Source organism: Achroia grisella, unplaced genomic scaffold (genome assembly GCF_030625045.1).
Source record: "Achroia grisella isolate CSIRO2021 unplaced genomic scaffold, CSIRO_AGI_Agris_v1 utg660, whole genome shotgun sequence".
NCBI classification, from domain to species: Eukaryota; Metazoa; Arthropoda; class Insecta; order Lepidoptera; family Pyralidae; genus Achroia; species Achroia grisella.
In genome coordinates this window covers 3,982,201-4,001,729 of record NW_026712984.1, presented here as the reverse complement: position 1 = coordinate 4,001,729, position 19,529 = coordinate 3,982,201, and the positions used below count along the sequence as shown (strand labels likewise).

General features: G+C 33.0%; 3 protein-coding genes across 6 annotated transcripts; 2 read left to right on the top strand and 1 right to left on the bottom strand.

The window, feature by feature from the left end:
- Window positions 1-1,390: 1,390 nt before the first annotated feature.
- LOC131849633 (eukaryotic translation initiation factor 2 subunit 1-like) lies at window positions 1,391-5,825 on the top strand. 3 transcript variants are annotated; one of them, XM_059199742.1, is made up of 7 exons: window positions 1,391-1,509; window positions 1,604-1,841; window positions 3,175-3,403; window positions 4,305-4,537; window positions 4,952-5,067; window positions 5,436-5,547; window positions 5,663-5,825. In XM_059199742.1, exons 2-7 carry the CDS (start codon window positions 1,604-1,606, stop codon window positions 5,731-5,733), a joined length of 999 nt encoding a protein of 332 aa, XP_059055725.1. In that variant the 5' UTR covers window positions 1,391-1,509; the 3' UTR covers window positions 5,734-5,825. The 3 variants fall into 3 exon arrangements, with proteins under 3 accessions (XP_059055725.1, XP_059055726.1, XP_059055728.1); XM_059199743.1 differs by having other exon boundaries at window positions 1,589-1,841; XM_059199745.1 differs by having other exon boundaries at window positions 1,584-1,841.
- A 1,666-nt stretch (window positions 5,826-7,491) lies between these two features.
- LOC131849634 (eukaryotic translation initiation factor 2 subunit 1-like) lies at window positions 7,492-12,237 on the top strand. Of its 2 annotated transcripts, none has more exons than XM_059199747.1 (7): window positions 7,492-7,622; window positions 7,706-7,958; window positions 8,667-8,895; window positions 9,778-10,010; window positions 10,753-10,868; window positions 11,374-11,485; window positions 12,107-12,237. In XM_059199747.1, the coding sequence occupies exons 2-7, from the start codon at window positions 7,721-7,723 to the stop codon at window positions 12,175-12,177; spliced, it is 999 nt and encodes a 332-aa protein (XP_059055730.1). In that variant the 5' UTR covers window positions 7,492-7,622; window positions 7,706-7,720; the 3' UTR covers window positions 12,178-12,237. The 2 variants fall into 2 exon arrangements, with proteins under 2 accessions (XP_059055730.1, XP_059055729.1); XM_059199746.1 differs by having other exon boundaries at window positions 7,493-7,622; window positions 7,721-7,958.
- Window positions 12,238-12,742: 505 nt separating this feature from the next.
- Window positions 12,743-19,113, bottom strand: LOC131849837 (endonuclease G, mitochondrial). The gene is made up of 6 exons (XM_059199961.1): window positions 18,888-19,113; window positions 17,220-17,422; window positions 15,840-15,963; window positions 14,352-14,464; window positions 13,893-14,073; window positions 12,743-13,589 (listed from the first exon to the last, which is right to left on the bottom strand). The coding sequence occupies exons 1-6, from the start codon at window positions 19,101-19,103 to the stop codon at window positions 13,494-13,496; spliced, it is 933 nt and encodes a 310-aa protein (XP_059055944.1). The 5' UTR covers window positions 19,104-19,113; the 3' UTR covers window positions 12,743-13,493.
- Between the last annotated feature and the right edge of the window lie 416 nt (window positions 19,114-19,529).

Genomic DNA, 19,529 nt, shown 5'->3' with positions numbered 1-19,529 from the left:
CGTAGCTAGCAATCTACTACGTCAGGTGACCACACAATTCTCTATAGACATTTGGTTAATTTCTGGTGAATACATCACAACTGACTTCATGCTCTTCCTACCATTCTCCACTGGTGCAGTGCCAGTGCATCGTGAGCGCTAGTGGGTGAATTCAGAGAGGGTGGACTGCTCTCTCTGAGTTATAGAACGTTTTGTCTCGATTATTACTAACTTTTCTTAGGCAGCATTTGTAATAGTTTATTATTTGAAACAAATAAAGATGTATATTATTATTATATGTCGATTTTGTTTGAAGTCACTTTGAAAAAAACATATAATAAAACTGTTTACTAAATAGGTGTTTGAACGCACATTATACGAGCGTGTGGGCAATAGTGTATATATATATATGTATAGTGAACATACAGACATTGTCAAGGATAAAATATGGAACGTCTTCCGAGAAAGATGCTAGAAGTATGCCACGGCTCACATGCAACCGAATATTCCAATCCATACTCATATGTCGTGCCGGCCAATTACTAAATAAGGTTACATTTATTTTAAACACATCCTCACGACTATATTCCCAGATAGAGTAGTCAGACATAATATTATCAGCAGACGAATAATCTAAATAATAACCCTAATAAATTAACTCGTAAAAAAGATCATATAATATATCATAAACAACGACGTAATTTTACTAATAAATACATTAGACGGGGCTCCCTGGTTATATAAAAAACTTCAAGTTGGAACTTGTTAAATTTATTTAAAAAATCAGTAATTTAAAATTATAACCCAGAGCGCCATCAATTTCCAAAATAAGCAGAGCCGGTTTTAGGGATGATATGATGTCAGGTCAGTTGGCCCATTGTGATAAATTCACTATGAATTTATCACGATGGTTTCCTAATGAAACCACGTGGAGGTCAACTTGACATGGTACAATGCCCTTCCCCAATGTGCGAAAATCGAAAACCTACAAGTGACAAAATCGCATTCGCATTTATTAAAAGAACGTACCGTACACATGTATTGGATTAATAATATAATTATTAATTATATGTGATAATTGAATTTTTGATTTTGTCTTTCCTTCGTTAGCGACTAAGACAAATAACACACAGTTTTATTTATTTGATGTCGTCCAAATTTTAACTCACGACCTTGGTTATACATCGGCGTATTAAACCATTAGACCAAGATACTCTCAAATGACTTGCAAATATACACAAAAGAACGATTTCTCGCATATTGAATTTTAGGTATTTAAAAATATAAACCCAAACATTCCATGCATGAAACGGAATACAAAGTGTAGTTGTCAAATTGTCATTATTTTTGGTGTCAATCTTGACAAACGATTGACAAATTTGACAATTATATGGCTGTCATGTCAAGTCAAATTGACAATCAATTGCAGTCCTAGTCCACTTTGGTTAATGTGAACCATATAATTATTTCAATATTCTAACAAATAATACACAGAACATTCTTAGAAATACGTGACAATACTCAACTAAGGTGATCATTGTACCTATTTTAAATTATATGTATGTTATATGATTATAGAATTCTATGTTACATTTAAGTAATAGGTTAGAATTTGTAATTTCAGATGCCGTTGTCGTGTAGGTTTTACCAAGAAAAATATCCTGAGGTGGAAGATGTAGTGATGGTGAATGTAAGGTCAATAGCAGAGATGGGCGCCTATGTTCATCTACTGGAATACAATAACATCGAAGGCATGATCTTGCTCTCTGAATTGTCCAGGAGACGAATCAGGTCCATCAATAAATTAATCAGGGTCGGTAAAACAGAGCCCGTTGTTGTAATCAGAGTGGATAAAGAAAAAGGTAAGGATATTTCAGAGAATTTTAAAAGAAAGAAAATTATAAACACCTGATGATTCTTGCATCACCATGTAGAAATTTTTATTTAGAATCCAATTCAGTCACTATCCATCAAGAAAGTATGTATATTTAATTAAAAAAGAAGATTGTGTTTTGTGTCAAAAAGTCCAGGCCTATTGATGGAATGTGATAGGAATCGATCAGAGGGAGAGAGAGATTCATAAAAACTTTTGATATCAACAAATTTTATAAGAGTACAATTCAGAGCATACTACATGCCCCTACTTCTGAGATTGCGCTATATTTGGGTGTACTGTTAAAAGAATGAATAGATCCCTCTCAGTTAGTAATTATTTAATTTAGTTTATTATTTTTAAGTATTGTTATGATTAGGTTTGATTTAATGGGATTGACATGTTTGAAAAGAAAAACCCCAAAAAAATTTTAATAAAAAAAACACTTATGTAAGAAACACTAATTATTATGACGACTCAGGCTTTGAAGACGGCTACTGGAAGAGAAACCCCAAGTAGCACCCGTAACACGGGTGTAGGTTTAAAAGCTCCTTAAGAATGCAATAACACTCACCTTCACTACTTGCCCAGGCTCAGCTAAGTCTGGAATAAACCCATCTACTCCAATTTGAGAAGTTCTTTCACTCATTGGAAGGTTCAATATTCTAGAGTTATCTATTATGTTAATATATACTTACAAAAGACTACATTATGAGCATATGGGCAAAGCAAGGGCAAGTCATTAGCTATATATATTTGTTATAGGTATACAGCTAATGACTGCCCTGGACATGGTTATATATTTGTGCAACCAAAGTTGTAGTTTACAGTTTTTAATATACATCTAGTATGGAAATAACATAATTAGTATGTATAATTCATATAATATTGTGTAGATAACTTGATTACTATATAAATATATCAATGATTTAATAAAAAGTCTATTGATTATCTATATTATTATTTATACATAGATTATCTATACATACAGTAAAATTGGAACTGATGCCAGTTTATACATTGGAGTGTCTAAACTGTTGATTGTTAAGTGTTATTTATGTTTTTCTAGATTCAAAATTCTTTATTTGTAAAACATGCGTGATTACATAAGGAGATGATATACATATTTGCTATCTCAGGAACAACTGCCTTCTGCACTGTTAAATTTTTATAATTGTTTTATACCAATAACTATGAAATTAAAAGGTTTTGAATGGCCAGGACTTCGTAACACATAACCATATAAGTTGTTTATTTGTCTCATCTAGTTTATTTATTGGGCTCAACTAGTCCATACTAACTCTATGTATACACCTTCACAGGTTACATAGATTTATCAAAACGTCGTGTGTCAGCCGAGGACATAGATAAATGCACAGAAAGGTATGCGAAAGCAAAAGCAGTGAACTCAATTCTGCGACATGTTGCTGAACTGTTACATTATGAGTCTTCGGAACAGTTGGAAGAGCTGTATAAGAGGACAGCATGGCTATTTGAAGAAAAATATAAGAAAAAAGCATCAGCTTATGACTTTTTTAAACAGGCTGCTGTGTAAGTACATTTTACGCCAGAGAGTTGCTAGTAATATATTTTTAACTAGCTGTACACGCGACTTCCTCCGCGTGGAATTAACTTTATTTTTCTAAAGTAAAAGTAGCCTAAGTTACTCCTTATTACAGCTACCTACCAAAAAAAGTCCCATCAAAATCGGTCCAGCCATTTCAGAAATTAACCGGAACAAACAGGCAGACGGGCAAAAATTGTAATAAGTGTTATTTTGGTGTATGTACAGTATTTATATTCATAGGCATGTAGTAAAAAGCGGTTATTTCAATATTACAAACAGACACTCCAATTTTATTTATATGTATAGATTAATAAATATAGTGTGATATACTGCTGGTACTAATGGTACATCCTGATGAGAGTGGAGAGTGATCAGGATTACATTCCACTCTCATCAGGAAGTTACCACCATTGTTTCCAAGGCATGTGTCCCTAATAAGGTACATTGCTAGCAGTCATTATTCTTAGCAATTCCCCATTACTAAGAATTTCCTGAACTAGTGGCTATGGTTGATGAAATGGTTAGTATATACCTCCAGGTTTATGTATACCTGACTTAAAACCAGAGGTCCTTTGTTTGAATTTACTTTCACAATTGTTATCCCAGATATTACAGCAACAGCCTTTGTGGTCTAGTACACTGCTTTACTGCCAATATCCACAGGTTTGATTCCTCACAAAAACATTAGTATATATCAGTATGCTTGTTTGTCGGTCTGGGTGTTTTCTACATATGTTATGTATGTATTTACAAAATAATATCATGACTGTTGACTAGTACCTGTTACACATGCTCTGCTTATCTTGTGTCTATATGCGGCTGTGAGAATAATCCAGTGTTATAATATTATATTGCAAATTTTCAAAATAGTTCCATTTTTAATAGTGATCCATCAGTTCTAAATGAATGTGGTCTTGATGAGAATACTAAAGAAGTACTCCTAGCAAACATCAAGAGGAAGCTGACATCTCAAGCAGTGAAGATCCGAGCCGACATTGAGTGTGCGTGCTACGGCTATGAAGGCATAGATGCTGTCAGAATCGCCCTAAAGTCTGGTCTAGCGCTGTCTTCAGTTGAGATGCCTATTAAAATTAATCTAATTGCACCACCTTTATATGGTAAGAATTGTTTTTTATTAAAAATATAGCATATTTTGTAAAATGTAAGGTTCATAATTCAAGTTTCTGTCTATGTATCTTATTTTTCTTAATAATTACGTCCGCATCAAGTTCACACATATTTCAGTCGCCAAATACCTTGCTTTATAACCTGTATTTAGGTTGAAGAGTGGAGATAAGCCAATGAAATCATATGATTTTGAGGCTTAACATCTTAGTTATCTGATAGCAGTGTATAAGTGGCATCACATTTCGTCTCCCCTTTCAACCCCTTCCAACCCTTTTTTCTAACCTAGACTATCTGTGTAGCAAATTTCATATAAATCAGTTTTGGTGTAAAAGCAAGGCAATCAGATTTACTTTCCCATTAATAATATTACTAAGGATAATTTATTTTTCTTTCTATTTTTCAAGTAATGACAACATCTACTCCTGAAAAAACGGACGGGCTCAAAACGTTACAGGACGCTATAGAAAAAATCAGGGAAACCATCTTAGAAGCTGGCGGCGTATTCAATGTACAAATGGCGGTATGTTTTTATATCATTTATGGATCAGTTTTTAACTATATTTTACCCCCAACTTCGACTTCACAAACTTTCATCCCCTATTTGCACCCCTCCCAAATTATTTTTTGAGATTAGAGATAAGGGGCTTAAATTTTCGAAAGGTTAAGGCATGGCACAAATAAGATTGGGAAAAGCTGATCTATCCTCATATTAAATTTTATTATAATCCATTCAACTGTTTAGCCGTAAAACAATCTCATAAATATTGCAAGCTGTGACAAGGATGGGGAAGCGGTCTACTTATGAAAATGTGAATTTATAGAAGATCTCAAAAGGCCTTCTACAATATATACCGTTTTAAAATTACATAAATGTAATATAAATTTCAGCCTAAAGTGGTGACTGCGACGGATGAAGCTGAACTGGCGCGGCAGATGGAGCGGGCAGAGGCAGAGAATGCAGAAGTGGCTGGAGACTCTGCGGAGGAAGATGAGGACCAAGGTATAGTAATAATATAGTATTTACAGTTATAAAAACTAGCTGTACCCGCGATTCATCCGCGTGGAATAGTGACCTTTACCAAATAAAGAAAACATTCAATATTTTTTCTTTGCAGGTATGGGCAATGCAGGCATGGACGAAGAGCCACAACAAAACGGTGCATCAGAGGACGAGGACGAGAACTGAACTGTGTATCCCTAGATATCTGTATCTCTATAAACAACTGTAAAAGTAACCCATCATCGATAATTCTATATATAATATATGTTTTTTACACACTGAAGTGTTTTATCTTATACTAGACTGTGTAACCTGCACAAATTGGGAAAGGATGATTGTTAGTATGTGGACAATGTGTGATGACCCCATTGACTAATAAATCGTGTTTAATCGCCTATACACTTGTTTTGGTTGGTCATCAAGGAAGTCTGAAATACCTAAAGGAACTCACTAATATCATTGAATATTGTCGAATCAAATGTTTGAGTATGCAAAATTTGTTTACTTATTTCTTTGTATAATTCTAAAAAATCACACTTTCCATCCGTTAATTGAAGACAATTGAATTCTATCAATTTTGGTAAAGAGTAACAAACCAACTGCCCACTCTATTGTTTCTGTTTAAAAATTAAACTACTAAAAATTGCCATGTGGATGTTTATAGTATTCGTACTTTACAAGAATGCATTCCACAATATAAAAACCGCTACGTTATTATATTTCAAGAAAGCATATGTACAATTGTACACTATCAAGGATATAATATAAGACGTCTTTCGAGAAATATGCTAGAAACATATAAGATATATATAGAGCTCTATAAGTATACCACAACTCGCATGCAACCGAATACTTGAAGTATATCCATAATAATATCAAATATATGTCATATCAGCCAATCACTAAATAAGATTAGGAATATGGGGAAAGCGCGCGGTGACGGCCGTGGCTGCGATTGGTGACCAACGACGTTACAGTACTGCAGCCCCAGTGAAGTACCTACCAAAGAGTAAAGTAAATATACCAAAGGGGTTCCGCATTCATTATCATACCGGAAAATATACTTCAAATTAAAAAATATTTATATTTTTTGTGAATTAAAGTTATGGCGCTGAACAATTTAAGAGCGCCATCAATTCCAAAAATAAGCAGAGTTGGTAGGTACTGCAGGTGTTTTGTCTGATTTTGAACTCGGAGCGGAGACTAAATTAAGGAATACCCCGTCTCTCACAATCTATCCTACAAAACACTGAAACTTATACATTTATATATGACATCATGCTCAATACCATAAGGACATTTAGTAGTAAATAGTAATTATTACCTAACTTGTATGTGTGTAATGTAATTGTTTGGCTAAAACGTAATTTTTGGAGCCGTAAAACCACTTAATAAAAAAAAAAGACTTAATTGCCAGATGTAAATGTCAAATTTCTAATAATGTTACCACTTTAGCGGAGTTGTACGACACTACTCCGAATCATATTTTTTTTGTTTTAGACGATTAGCTTTCTACGTATATTGAACTAAATATTTTCAAAATCTGCGTAGGTATGTTTTCCCTTGCTATCTTTGTATTAAACAACAACAAAATTCATTTTTGTAGTTTCCGAGCGCATTTATTTATATTATTATTTTGATAGTACGACGCTATATTTATTAATATCTATTCTTTACTAATTTCGTATTTATACGTTTTAAATAGACTCACACATTTTTTGTGAATAACCTATAAAAATTTGTACATAATATTAATTTCTGATTACCACAAACCTATTTAGAAAGCGTAATTTGCTGGCAACATAGGTATCTACTGTCAAATTTGATTTGCATGTGTACAATGTAATTGTTTGGCTGAAAGGAAAATTCCAGGGCCGTAAAATACTTAATAAAAAAAATATACTGTCAAATTTCATTACATTTTATGTCAAAATGTCACCCACTCCCCCCGAGGGGGGTGACATTTGGTATAAGAGTCTTCGTGCTGTGGTCGACGTAAACAATTTGATTATTTCAATATTCCAACAAATAATACAAAGAATATTCTTAACAATACGTGACAATACACAACTGAGGTGATAATTATACTTATTATAAATTGTGTCTATGTTACATGATTATATTTTATTGTGTTACATGTATAGTAATTATAGGTTAGAATTTGTAATTTCAGATGCCGTTGTCGTGTCGATTTTATCAGGAAAAATATCCCGAGGTGGAAGATGTAGTGATGGTGAACGTAAGGGCTATCGCAGAGATGGGCGCCTATGTTCATCTACTCGAATACAATAACATCGAAGGCATGATCTTGTTCTCCGAATTGTCCAGAAGACGAATCAGGTCTATCAATAAATTAATCAGGGTCGGTAAAACAGAGCCCGTTGTGGTAATCAGAGTGGATAAAGAAAAAGGTAAAGATATTTCATAGAATTTTAAATGAAATCTTGTAATGTGGAACATGGAGTATAAATAATAATAGTAATCATTTAAAGAGGCCTTATTATTAGTGATATAAGTAAATTCTATAACCACTGCTCCAATTTGAGAAGTTCTTTTTATCTTTGAGTTGATTTAGAGTACTGTAGGCGATATATTGTGTTAATATATGCTTACAAAACACTACACCCTGCACCCTGGGCCGTCATTAGCTACTGTTATATATTTGTTGAACCCAAATTGTAGTTCATAATTTTAAATACACACATTTAGTAATGTATGGAAATAATGTTTCATATTGTAATTAGTATGTATAATAAACTTAATATTGTCTATATAACTTGAATACTATATAAATATATCAATTATATTGCAAAAAATCATTTAAACAATTATTGATTTTAACATAATTGACAACTGTCTATATATGGAAACTATTTGAAAAACTGTTATGAAAAGATTTTGTCAAAGTAACAAAACCCAAAGTGATGATTATTAGAATTTAGTCTGTGTGTCCTAATCTCTAATAACAATTTATCAAAATTAATGCCACATCGTAAGTTTTATTTTTTATTTGTAAAAGTAATATAGGTCTGAATGGCCACGACTTCATAACACATAAACTTATAACTTATTCATTTGTCTCATCTGGCTCATAATGTTACTGATACATATGTTCACAGGCTACATAGACTTATCAAAACGTCGTGTGTCAGCCGAGGACATAGATAAATGCACAGAAAGGTATGCGAAAGCAAAAGCAGTGAACTCAATCCTGCGACATGTTGCTGAATTGTTACATTATGAGTCGTCGGAACAGTTGGAAGAGCTGTATAAGAGGACAGCATGGCTATTTGAAGAGAAATATAAGAAAAAAGCATCAGCTTATGACTTTTTTAAGCAGGCTGCTGTGTAAGTATATTTTACGCCTAAGAGTTGTGACTGTTACATTATATTTTATTAATTAATAAAATATATTGTTGCACTGATGTGGACCCAGTGCTTCTGGATGTGGACATAGATATATGTATAATTTAGTAACATAATTTATAAGTTGCTTATTAACATAATATGGATGGATATCCCAATTAAATTAGTAATGTAGAGTACATTGTTACCAGTGGGGTCTTTTTTTTATTATGGATGATAATGGAATGGTGCACCCGCCTGCGCTACCGGTTTACGCTGGCGGGACACCAGTGGAGGATGATAAGATGAATGTGATGTCAGGTCAGTTAGCCCGTCGTGACAAATTCACAAGGAATTTGTCATGATGGTTTCCAGGGGGAATCGCATGGAGGTCAACCTGACATGATACATTGCTAGCAATGTAGTCATGAGTCCACATTACTAACAATTCCCTTTCCCCCCTACCAGTGGGGTCATCCCTTAGCAATTCCCCATTACCAACAATTTTCTGGCCTAGTGACCATGGGGGACAGGAAATAGTATGTACCATTATGTTTATGTATACTACACTGATTTAGAACCAAAGGTCGTATGTTTGAATTTACTTTTGCGATTGTTATGAGCAACGGTGGTCTAACGGTTTAGCACACCACTTTACTACCGATGGTCATGGATTCGATTTTGTAAACAATGATATTGTATACATCGGTATGATTATTTGTGTCTGGCTGTTTTCTACATATGTTATCTATTTACAAAAACTAATACCCATAACATAAGCTCTGCTGACCTTGGGACTAGATGTCGCTGTATGAATTGTCCAGAGATATAATATTAGACATATTGTTATATTATAAATTTTCAAAATGTTTCCATTTTTAACAGTGATCCATCAGTTCTAAATGAATGTGGTCTTGATGAGAATACTAAAGAAGTACTCCTAGCAAACATCAAGAGGAAGCTGACATCTCAAGCAGTGAAGATCCGAGCCGACATTGAGTGTGCGTGCTACGGCTATGAAGGCATAGATGCCGTCAGAACCGCTCTGACGTCCGGTCTAGCGTTGTCCACAACTGAGATGCCAATTAAAATTAATCTAATTGCTCCGCCTTTGTATGGTAAGATTATTTTTTGTTGAAAACTATAGTCCATGTATATAAGATATATTACTGTGTGAAAGGGTAACAAACTTTCGCGTTTGTAATATTAGTAAGTTTAGTAATATTTTGAGATATAAAGTTCATAACTCAAGTATGTATAATGTAATATCTTTGTAAATATGGAATTCAGTATTTATTTCATTTTTCTTCATAATTATGTCTGCATCAAGTTTGCATATTCTTTGTACAACATAGTCACTAAGTTTCACATATTTCAGCCGCCAAGCAGCTTGCTTCGTAAGCTGTATTCCGGTTTTGAAGAGTATAAGGCAGTGAAATTACAGGATTTGTAGACAACACCTTAGTCATCCTTAATGCCAATTCTCAAGTGGCGTCCCGGCCGGATCCATGTGTATAGATGATGGTTACCACTTACCATCTTTGAGCGTCAGCTAGTTGGCCGTTCTAATTAGTTAAAAAAACTATTATTATTAATTCGTAAAATCTATCAACTCTCTTTTTAAAAATAATAGTTTACTCTTTTCATTAGGTTTATTATTGCGGGTTTTGGGCTAATGTCAGATGTAGCACTATGACCTACATAGATCTATTGTGCTCACCCTTTTATCTTTAATTTTATCAGGTAGATGGTAGCGTGCCTATTGACCATTAGTCAATAATAATCGTGGTATTGTGTATAAAATTTCAGATTTACTATTATGGTACTAGGCAAATTATAAATAACAATTTATTTTTCAAGTAATTACAACAACCACACCTGAAAAGACGGACGGGCTCAAAACGTTACAGGATGCTATAGAAAAAATCAAGGAAACAATCTTAGAAGCTGGCGGCGTTTTCAACGTACAAATGCCGGTAGGTTTTCATATCTATGGATCAAGCAGACAATTATTTTTAATAGATGTTATCTGCAACTTTGACTTCACAAACTTCGAACCCCTAATCAAATAAAAAAAATATTCATGTAAGACATTTTTGCCGCTTATGAACGTCCAATTTTTTGTATTAATATTGTTCCCTACCGTCAAGTTCAGTATACAGATTCAATTGAGATGAAGTGGCAAGAAACTGAACTGAATTTCTTTTTTTTATTTACATTATGTACAAGTCTATGTCCATTAAATGTTTATTTACATTATGTTTGACCTTTATGTTTTGTGAGTGTCTATAAATATCTAACATTAATTATTCTAAATTTAACATCTATCTTCAAAAAATAAATTTCTTTTGCTTGTATTTTTTGTCATAAAGTGGTGACCAATTTCTGCGACGGATGCTAGCAATGTGCTATCAAAAGACACTGCGCGCGGCAGATGGAGCGGCGAGGGCAGATTATCATCTCTTAAAAAATAAATTTCAGCCTAAAGTGGTGACCGCGACGGATGAAGCCGAACTGGCACGACAGATGGAGCGGGCAGAGGCAGAGAATGCTGAGGTGGCTGGAGACTCCGCGGAGGAAGATGAGGACCAAGGTGAGACTATCTTTTTCACAAATTAAATCATCACCATTCAGGGGCAGATCTACCTAAGGACTTTTTGGGCTGTAGTCCAGGGCCTCGTGGATACAAAACCCCCACTGAAATAATTGGCGATATTTTGAATAAAAAATAACCATCTAATATATAAAAAAAACTTTTCATAGGGTTTGGTAACCCTGAGATCAATCAACCCATGCATGTGCGCATCTCTTGAACAGAACGGAGAATTTCCCGTCGCTTGTTTCTGGTCGGGTTATTCTTTAATTGAGTTATTATATTATTAATATAATTAGGTAGGCCCCTCCTATCCGCCCCTATCACCATTGCCTTGCCTTCTTTATTATATTATTCTGGGGTCTACACAGTCTGTCATCTTCCACTTATCCTTTCTCACTCTTTGACAAGTTAAATAAATTTAAGTAAGTTTCAACACAAAGTATCGTCTGATCAGTATTATCGTCTAGATGTTTTCTATGTATGTTTCGTAGATGGCGCTATGTGAGGTATTCTCGATTATTATTATAACTGACAAGAGCTGATATTTATATATAGTATATATATAACTGTCAGCAAGACTAACTTACAGTATAGACAATAAATATGGTTTCTTTGCAGGTATGGGCAACGCGCGTATGGATGAAGAGCCACAACAAAACGGTACATCAGAGGACGAGGACGAGAACTGAACTGTGTACCCCTAGATATTTGTATCTATATAAACAACTGTAATACTAAGCTAATTTAGAATATACAATGTTTTTACACACTAAAGCATTTTATTTTATACAAGCGACCGGCCCGGCTGCGCACGCGTTTACATGTATTATAGATATAAACTTTCCTCACTCTGTCTATTGCTAAACACCGCTATAAAAGATCTAAGCTAACAATTTTATGCTATATAAAGACTAGACTAGAATGTAGATGGTTATTAGAGCAGAGGACGGCCGAAAATATATGAATGGACTCTGTGAAAGATATGGCCCGAAAAGGGATGAATAACGAGAGGTCTGCAAACAGGGATATTAAAGAAAAGGTTGAATGGAACAGAAAAACGCCGACACCAAATTCTCAGACCTACTATTGATATAAAATTTCATAAAAATCGGTCAAGCTGTTTCAGAGTATAGTAACTGACATTGTGACACGAGAAATTTATATATAAAATTTATTGTAGCGTGATTGTGTGTTTGATTATCAATAGATGACACTACTAGTTTACAAATAAAAAATAGTGTTATTCATAACTATTTATTTCATAAGTATAAGTAACCTACAAACATAAACTATCACTGATTTATTTTATTACTAGTTTTGCTATTTGGCAGTTTCTATTCACACAAAATATTAAATATGTAATGCTGATCAACAGATTTTTAAAAGATCAACAAGCAAATTTTTTGTCCACTATTCTTGTTGTCTGTCTACTTTCCGGTAGTGGCATGCTAAAAAATAATTATATGACTATTCAAAAGTACTTATATAAAGTTTATTTGAATAATGATTATTTCTATTTCATGTTTAGATTATTTTTTAATGTCAATAATTATACACATTTTCGTTAATTGCATTCAGAAACAATCACTTACATAAACTAATATTTGGTTTCAATCATTCGCCAAAGGATCTTTTTAGAATTGCACTAAACATAAAAATATTAAAACAAATAACCGTCTTTGTCAGGCGGCCTTACATTATGAAGACATGTAATTAATATTTTAGAGAAAGGTCCATTTAAGATTTTAAAATATATAAATTAGGCCAAATACAATATATAATTATTGTTTCTATGAAAATAAAATTTGTTTTATAATTACTAAATTGCTGACTACAATTATATACATCACGCCCGGCCGAATACATAAATAAATAATGATTTTTTCTATTATAACATAAAAATTGTTTCTAAGATTAAACTTGGTTATAACCAAGGTTATAGGAAGTCAATAAGTCTTGAGTTCGCAAACTTTGTTTACTTATTTCATTATAAAATTCTAAAAGATCACACTTTCCGTCCGTTAATCGAAGACAATTTACTCCTATCAATTTTGTTAAAGAATAACAAACCAGCCGCCCTCTCTATTGTTTCTGGAGGTACCTGTAACAGAAACAAATATGATAATAACAATATCATTTCATTTTCACGAAAATTGTTAGTGATGTGGACTAATAACCCCATTGCTAGCAATGCACCACGTCAGGTTGACCTGGAAATCATAGTGATTAATTCCTGGGGAATTTACCACGATTGGCTAACTGACCTGACCTCAGACTCATCTCAACTGGATCCTCAACTGGTGCCCCGCCAGCGTAAACCGTTAGCGCAGGCGGGTGCACCATTCCAATATCATATACCTAAGATGTGTACCTTTAGATTCTTTTAATATTAATAGGATGTTACCATAAATGATGTAATTGGCGTCTGATCTGATATCTTCTGATTGGGCATCACGTAGGCCTCCATGTGTAAATCGCCGTTCGTCGCTTCCCCCACGACTACCTTGTAGAAATGTGTGGGAACTGATACTGTGTTAGCGCCTATTACTTGATACTTCACGTAAGTCTTGCCATCCGATTCCTTTCTAAATAAGAAAATAAATTAAGAATTTGTTCAACAAAAATCTGACTAACTTTTTTAATAATTTACAAACTTTACTTTTTAATAAGTTATAAACACATAAGTTTGTGAGTATGGATGGATTATGTTTGTTACTCTTTCACGGAAAAACTACTGTATAGATTTTGATGACACTTGATATAGCCTATACATTACAAAAACGCTATAATTTAGAAATATATTATGTAAATTTTATTTATTAACTACTTATGTAATATAAGTAATATTGGACTGTAATCGAACCTTGGTAGATACAATGGTCCAGTGCAGCAGTAAACATTATTGTACACTCTGGTCAATTTTCTCACATGTTTCTCCAATGTATTCCACGCATGTCTGTTGAAACCTTCACCCACCTGAAAATATAAGATAAACGATTATAAGTATAAAAGAATAACCTTTTTTGAAGTCGGGTAAATAATAATAATAATAACCCTAGACAATTCACACAGCGCCATCTAATCTCACGCTAAGCAGATCATGTGTTATAGGTACTGGACAATTGATACATATTTTTTTTAATACACTAGTTACTCGTCCCGGTTTCGAATGGGTGTACATGTATTATACATATAAACCTTCCTCTTGAATCACCCTATTGCCAAAAACTGCATTAACTGGAGCGAATAGACAGAAGAAGCGACTTAATATTATACTATATAAAGATATGTACATAGAATACAAACAATCATACTCATGAATACAAATGTTTGCGTCGTGCGAGTAATCGAATTGACATAGTAGTCTTGGGAAGGTTGATTTTGTACTAGTTTTTTTGTCGTCTCGCCTATTTCGGGCTCTAAGCCACTTGCTTTGTAACCTGTTTCAATTAAAGATATTGCAATCATAGTAAGTGACTTATTTACAGACAGATATAAACAAACAATTAAAATTTTTACAAAAGTTATCATGATATAAGCTATGGAAAAGGGGAGCCTCCTGGCGTATGCATCTTTATGCTTAAAAGAAGTCTTCAACAACTGTATAGAATGTAGTAAAAATTGTGTTACCTAAATAAATAATTTTGAATTTTGAATTAAGTCACAGTGATATTAGGAGGCAGCGCTGGAAAAAGCCTTTTCGAAGTAGGCATGCAATTTTTTATTAATAAACCTAACAATTACATAGCAACATTGCTATAATTACATATTTATTTGATATTATGCCTCAACTTAAAAGTGTGACATCAAGGGACTAGCGGAAGAATTCACAGTCAGCGCCTGGAAGCCGACTCATGAATTAAAAGGAATATAAACGAATTAACACGTTAAAGACCGCATGTCCACCAGTGGGCCACTCCACAACGAAAGTAAATTGACACGTTGGGACTGTCGACCTACCTCAAATTATTGTACACTAAAAACATCTTTAATAGAAATAGAAATAGAAATAATCTTTATTCAAATAAACTCATAACAAGCACTTTTGAATAGTCATATTTTGATTCTACCACTCATTCGGAATGCAGATTCATCACAAGAAGAATGAGCAAGAAACTTGTGTGTTGCTCTTTTTGATAGATGTTTTTTTATATAAATATAATATAATTTAAAAAATAATATACGTATTTAACAATAAAAAATACCGGTCCCTATGCGAGAAATAACATTATTCAATGCGGTCTTCGGTGTTAAAAAAAAGAGCCATCAAATTGGACTATTGTATATTTAAAAAAAACACATATTCAATTAGCAGATGGAGGGCATAGACTACTACAAATGAAATGTATACCTGCGGCGCCATATTGCTGAGATAAAAGGTCTGCTCCACGTGCTTTTGAGAAATCCGATGGTTACCCGCTGCCGCCATGTGGCCACGGTCAAAACCTGACTTACGATAATCGCTGTTTTGTGACCTGGAAATTATTTCGTTCTAATACTATATCGATAATAGATTGCCTCGTCGGTCTAGCGGTTTAGTTCAGATACTCACGGGTTCGATTCCTCACACGGTTAACATTTGTAGTCATTGATATAATTGTTTATATCGGTCTGGATGTTCTTTATGTATATTATAGATGTATTTACAAAAAAAATCTATGTATTCATATAATTTATCTAGTACCCATAACACAAGCTCGGCTTACCTTGGGAGTAGACTACTTTGTGTAATAAACACAAAACAAACCAGGACTGTTTATTATTATTACTATCAATACATTAAGATGTATGCACCGGTAATGACTGACGGCTCACCTGATGGTAAACGGTAACTGTCGGCTATATACATGAACAGCACTACAGATACACCCGTGATTCTGTGATTGCAGTTGCGTCTCAAATATACCCAGCGAAATTGAATTGAATTACTTGAATGACGAGCGTGCATGGCAATAGTTTTCATGTTCGGGATTTTCATTTAATGTTAGACATAGACACCTATATAAATACCTATGAAATGTAAATAAACTGGCTTTTAAAAAAAAGTAATTCAATTGAGTTTCTTGCCAGTTCTTCTCAATTGGATCTATATACCGAACTGAACGGTAGGGAAAAAAAAATTCTAATGTAAAAACTTGACGTTCATAAGCGGCTAAAATGTCCTACATGAATAAATGATTTTTGAATTTGAATTTGAAATGTAGGCGACAAGCTTGAGTTCACATGTACACTGATTGTTAATTGTAATACATGTAATATTTCTGTCAACTCTTGAGACCCTTCCATTAGTTTATATCTCCATTCACATAGATTTAAGTTCAGCGTTTCTAATAAGCTTTATAGCACACTACGAAATAAACTTACTAATGTACAATAAATAGTACAATTATTTCACAGTATACTCACTACCTAGATACTATAATAAACATATAAATTAAGTAGTGACACCTCATCACATCTATATATACTATTATAAAGCTGAAGAGTTTGTTAACTACTGATACTGACATGAATTGAAAAATCCTTTTTGTTTTGGTTAGTCATTTGTTCATTTAAGATATATAACATTATGCCACAACCAATAGGAGCGGAACTGCAATGAAAAATATTACAAAAGGTGGGGAAATGACAGGCAGACGAAGTTGCGTGGGTCAGCTAGTCATATATGTCACTACAATGGTGAGGATAACTATGGCGTTACTATAGGATATGGTATATTTCTTATACCTACCTAAAGTATGGATGGATGCTTTCATCAGGCATGAATTCGCATTTACTCCTATCCACTGCATCATTCTTCGTCACATGTGCCTTTGTTAGATGCTCGAATACCCAATGTGGTACCCTGTTACGTTGGTCATAAGATAGTACATAATCATCATATGAATGAATATTGTCCAATCCAGGGAAGCCATATTTCATTATTTCTGGAACCTGAAACATGAGAATTATTTTAAGTGTTCGTGATGAAGACTAGAAATTTTAAAATAATATTCTGTTTAAAAAAAATCAATAAATTCACTTGAATTATACAGTGGAACTAGTAACTAACAGTATAGTAGAACACCAGAACAAAATAAAGCCAGGTAAGTTACCTTATTATACTGTTTTCACCAGTAATTAATCACAATGGTTTGAACAGAGCTATGTGATTATTAATATGATAGTTTATATTACTATCACTGTGGATACTTGCCATTTGCAAATGAAATAGTTTAGTATGTAACTAAACATTTGATTAATCATATGAAAGTGTAAATAAATGGGTAAGAAAATCTCTGCAGAAAATGGAAAATATACATATAATTGACTACTGTTATATTGTAAAGAAAGGAAGATTTGACATAATTTTATCTGTTAGTACTTTCATGAGAAACTTGCAGGCATCTAGTAAATACTGAATCCTAGTAATATTATAAATATGAAAGTAGCTGTCTCTGTCTAACTGTTACACTGACAAGACAAAACTACTTAACAGATTAAAATTAAATTTGGTACAGTTCTATACTTAGCTAGATGAAGAAAGGATGCTAAATAATGTATGTAATAATGCTAAAAAAGGTAATAATAATTGAAGGATGAAAGTATTTAGCCTAAATGCTGCCCAATATCACTATTCAATGCAAATTGGAATAATGATGCTTTGTTTTTCATCCATGCTGTATCTTAATAATATTAGTTAACAACTGTTTAAATATCTTTGTTTAGTCAAGTGTAGAAGTAATTATTTGCTGTAAATAATAATTGTAACCAATACATTAGGGTCTACCATTTATTAATTATTAAAGTATATGCATGTATGTTTAAATTGAATATTATTTATGTATTATATAAATTCTGGAATACAATACTAAATCATAGTTGCAATTTATGTATAAAACATATAAAATAAATATTACAAAATGTTTAAAGCAGTTTTTGACAAACGAATTAATTTAATTTTAAATTAGTATTTAAAATTATATTAATTTAATATTTTACATAGTACATAAATGCATATTGCAACAGCATAGTATATTGTAATACATTTATTAAATTAATTTAGAAAAAAAAGATGCTGAGAGTAATTTCTAAACAAATAAAATATTACACAAAATTATCTAATATTATGAAAAATATTTGTTTAATATTTAATTACTTTAATATGTCTAGGAGTCTACCATTACACTGTACCCTTTTTATTTTATTTTCTATTACTTTCTGTGGACGGCACAGAAAATTCATAGATAACCAGACACATGAAATCCAGAACTCCTGCACTAGTAGTTTTATGTAAAAAAGACTGAAATTGGTGTGACATAATTAATAGAAAACAAAAGAACGTAAAAGTGTTCTAGGAAAGGGAAGTATGTGATGTCAGAAGTAAAATATTTTAAGTTTGTTTTTGTTAAGCACTTACCCTGTATTTGGCCGTGCCACTTTCGGTGAATGGGGCTGCTGCTGAAACTGTACCGAAAATGGGCAAACCAGGCATGTTTTTAATTCTATTGCCATTTATCAGCAAACAATCATTTTGACCTTCTTTCTTGAGATTATACCCATATTGTCCAACAAAGTACCCGGCTACACCAACGCCTCCCAATTGTACAAAATGCAATAGACGTTTATGAAACATTTCTCAGAAACAAATTTTATTGCAATTTATTCTGGCTCGTCCTCAGTTCAAGAGCAAGTCTTCAAAGAACTGTGTTCATTTAATAAATAACAAGATAAAAAACTAATCACATTGTAGTGTTTTACTACCACAATTTCTATATGAAGTAGACGACACAAATTAAATATTTAAAAGTTTATCTCAATTAAGAAAAAAATATGTATATACCGGTCACCAAATAAGTCAATAACTGATAAAAGTATAGGTTAGGAGAAATTAGGTAATGAAATTGTAAGGGATTTTTTTTGGTTCGGTTTTTCTCTTTTTAGGGAAAGTCAAAAGGACTCAGCCCATACAGCCATTGTCTTCAGTAATATTTTCTTATATTATTTATTTTCTAATAATTGTTCTTCAGAAGTTACAAATCTTGAAAAATTTGATATAACG

What these genes read in the sequence shown, in the direction of transcription:
- LOC131849633 (XM_059199742.1), top strand. Translation starts at nt 1,604, where the DNA reads ATGCCGTTGTCGTGTAGGTTTTACCAAGAAAAATATCCTGAGGTGGAA. An exon ending in TTTTTTAAACAGGCTGCTGT is followed by an intron (nt 3,404 to 4,304) that starts GTAAGTACATTT and finishes CATTTTTAATAG; the next exon opens with TGATCCATCAGTTCTAAATG. An exon ending in TATTCAATGTACAAATGGCG is followed by an intron (nt 5,068 to 5,435) that starts GTATGTTTTTAT and finishes TATAAATTTCAG; the next exon opens with CCTAAAGTGGTGACTGCGAC.
- LOC131849837 (XM_059199961.1), bottom strand. Translation starts at nt 19,103, where the DNA reads ATGTTTCATAAACGTCTATTGCATTTTGTACAATTGGGAGGCGTTGGT. An exon ending in TCAGCAATATGGCGCCGCAG is followed by an intron (nt 14,465 to 15,839) that starts GTATACATTTCA and finishes TTATATTTTCAG; the next exon opens with GTGGGTGAAGGTTTCAACAG. An exon ending in CGCCAATTACATCATTTATG is followed by an intron (nt 13,590 to 13,892) that starts GTAACATCCTAT and finishes TTTCTGTTACAG; the next exon opens with GTACCTCCAGAAACAATAGA.
- LOC131849634 (XM_059199747.1), top strand. Translation starts at nt 7,721, where the DNA reads ATGCCGTTGTCGTGTCGATTTTATCAGGAAAAATATCCCGAGGTGGAA. An exon ending in CAGAGTGGATAAAGAAAAAG is followed by an intron (nt 7,959 to 8,666) that starts GTAAAGATATTT and finishes ATATGTTCACAG; the next exon opens with GCTACATAGACTTATCAAAA. An exon ending in GGAGGAAGATGAGGACCAAG is followed by an intron (nt 11,486 to 12,106) that starts GTGAGACTATCT and finishes GTTTCTTTGCAG; the next exon opens with GTATGGGCAACGCGCGTATG.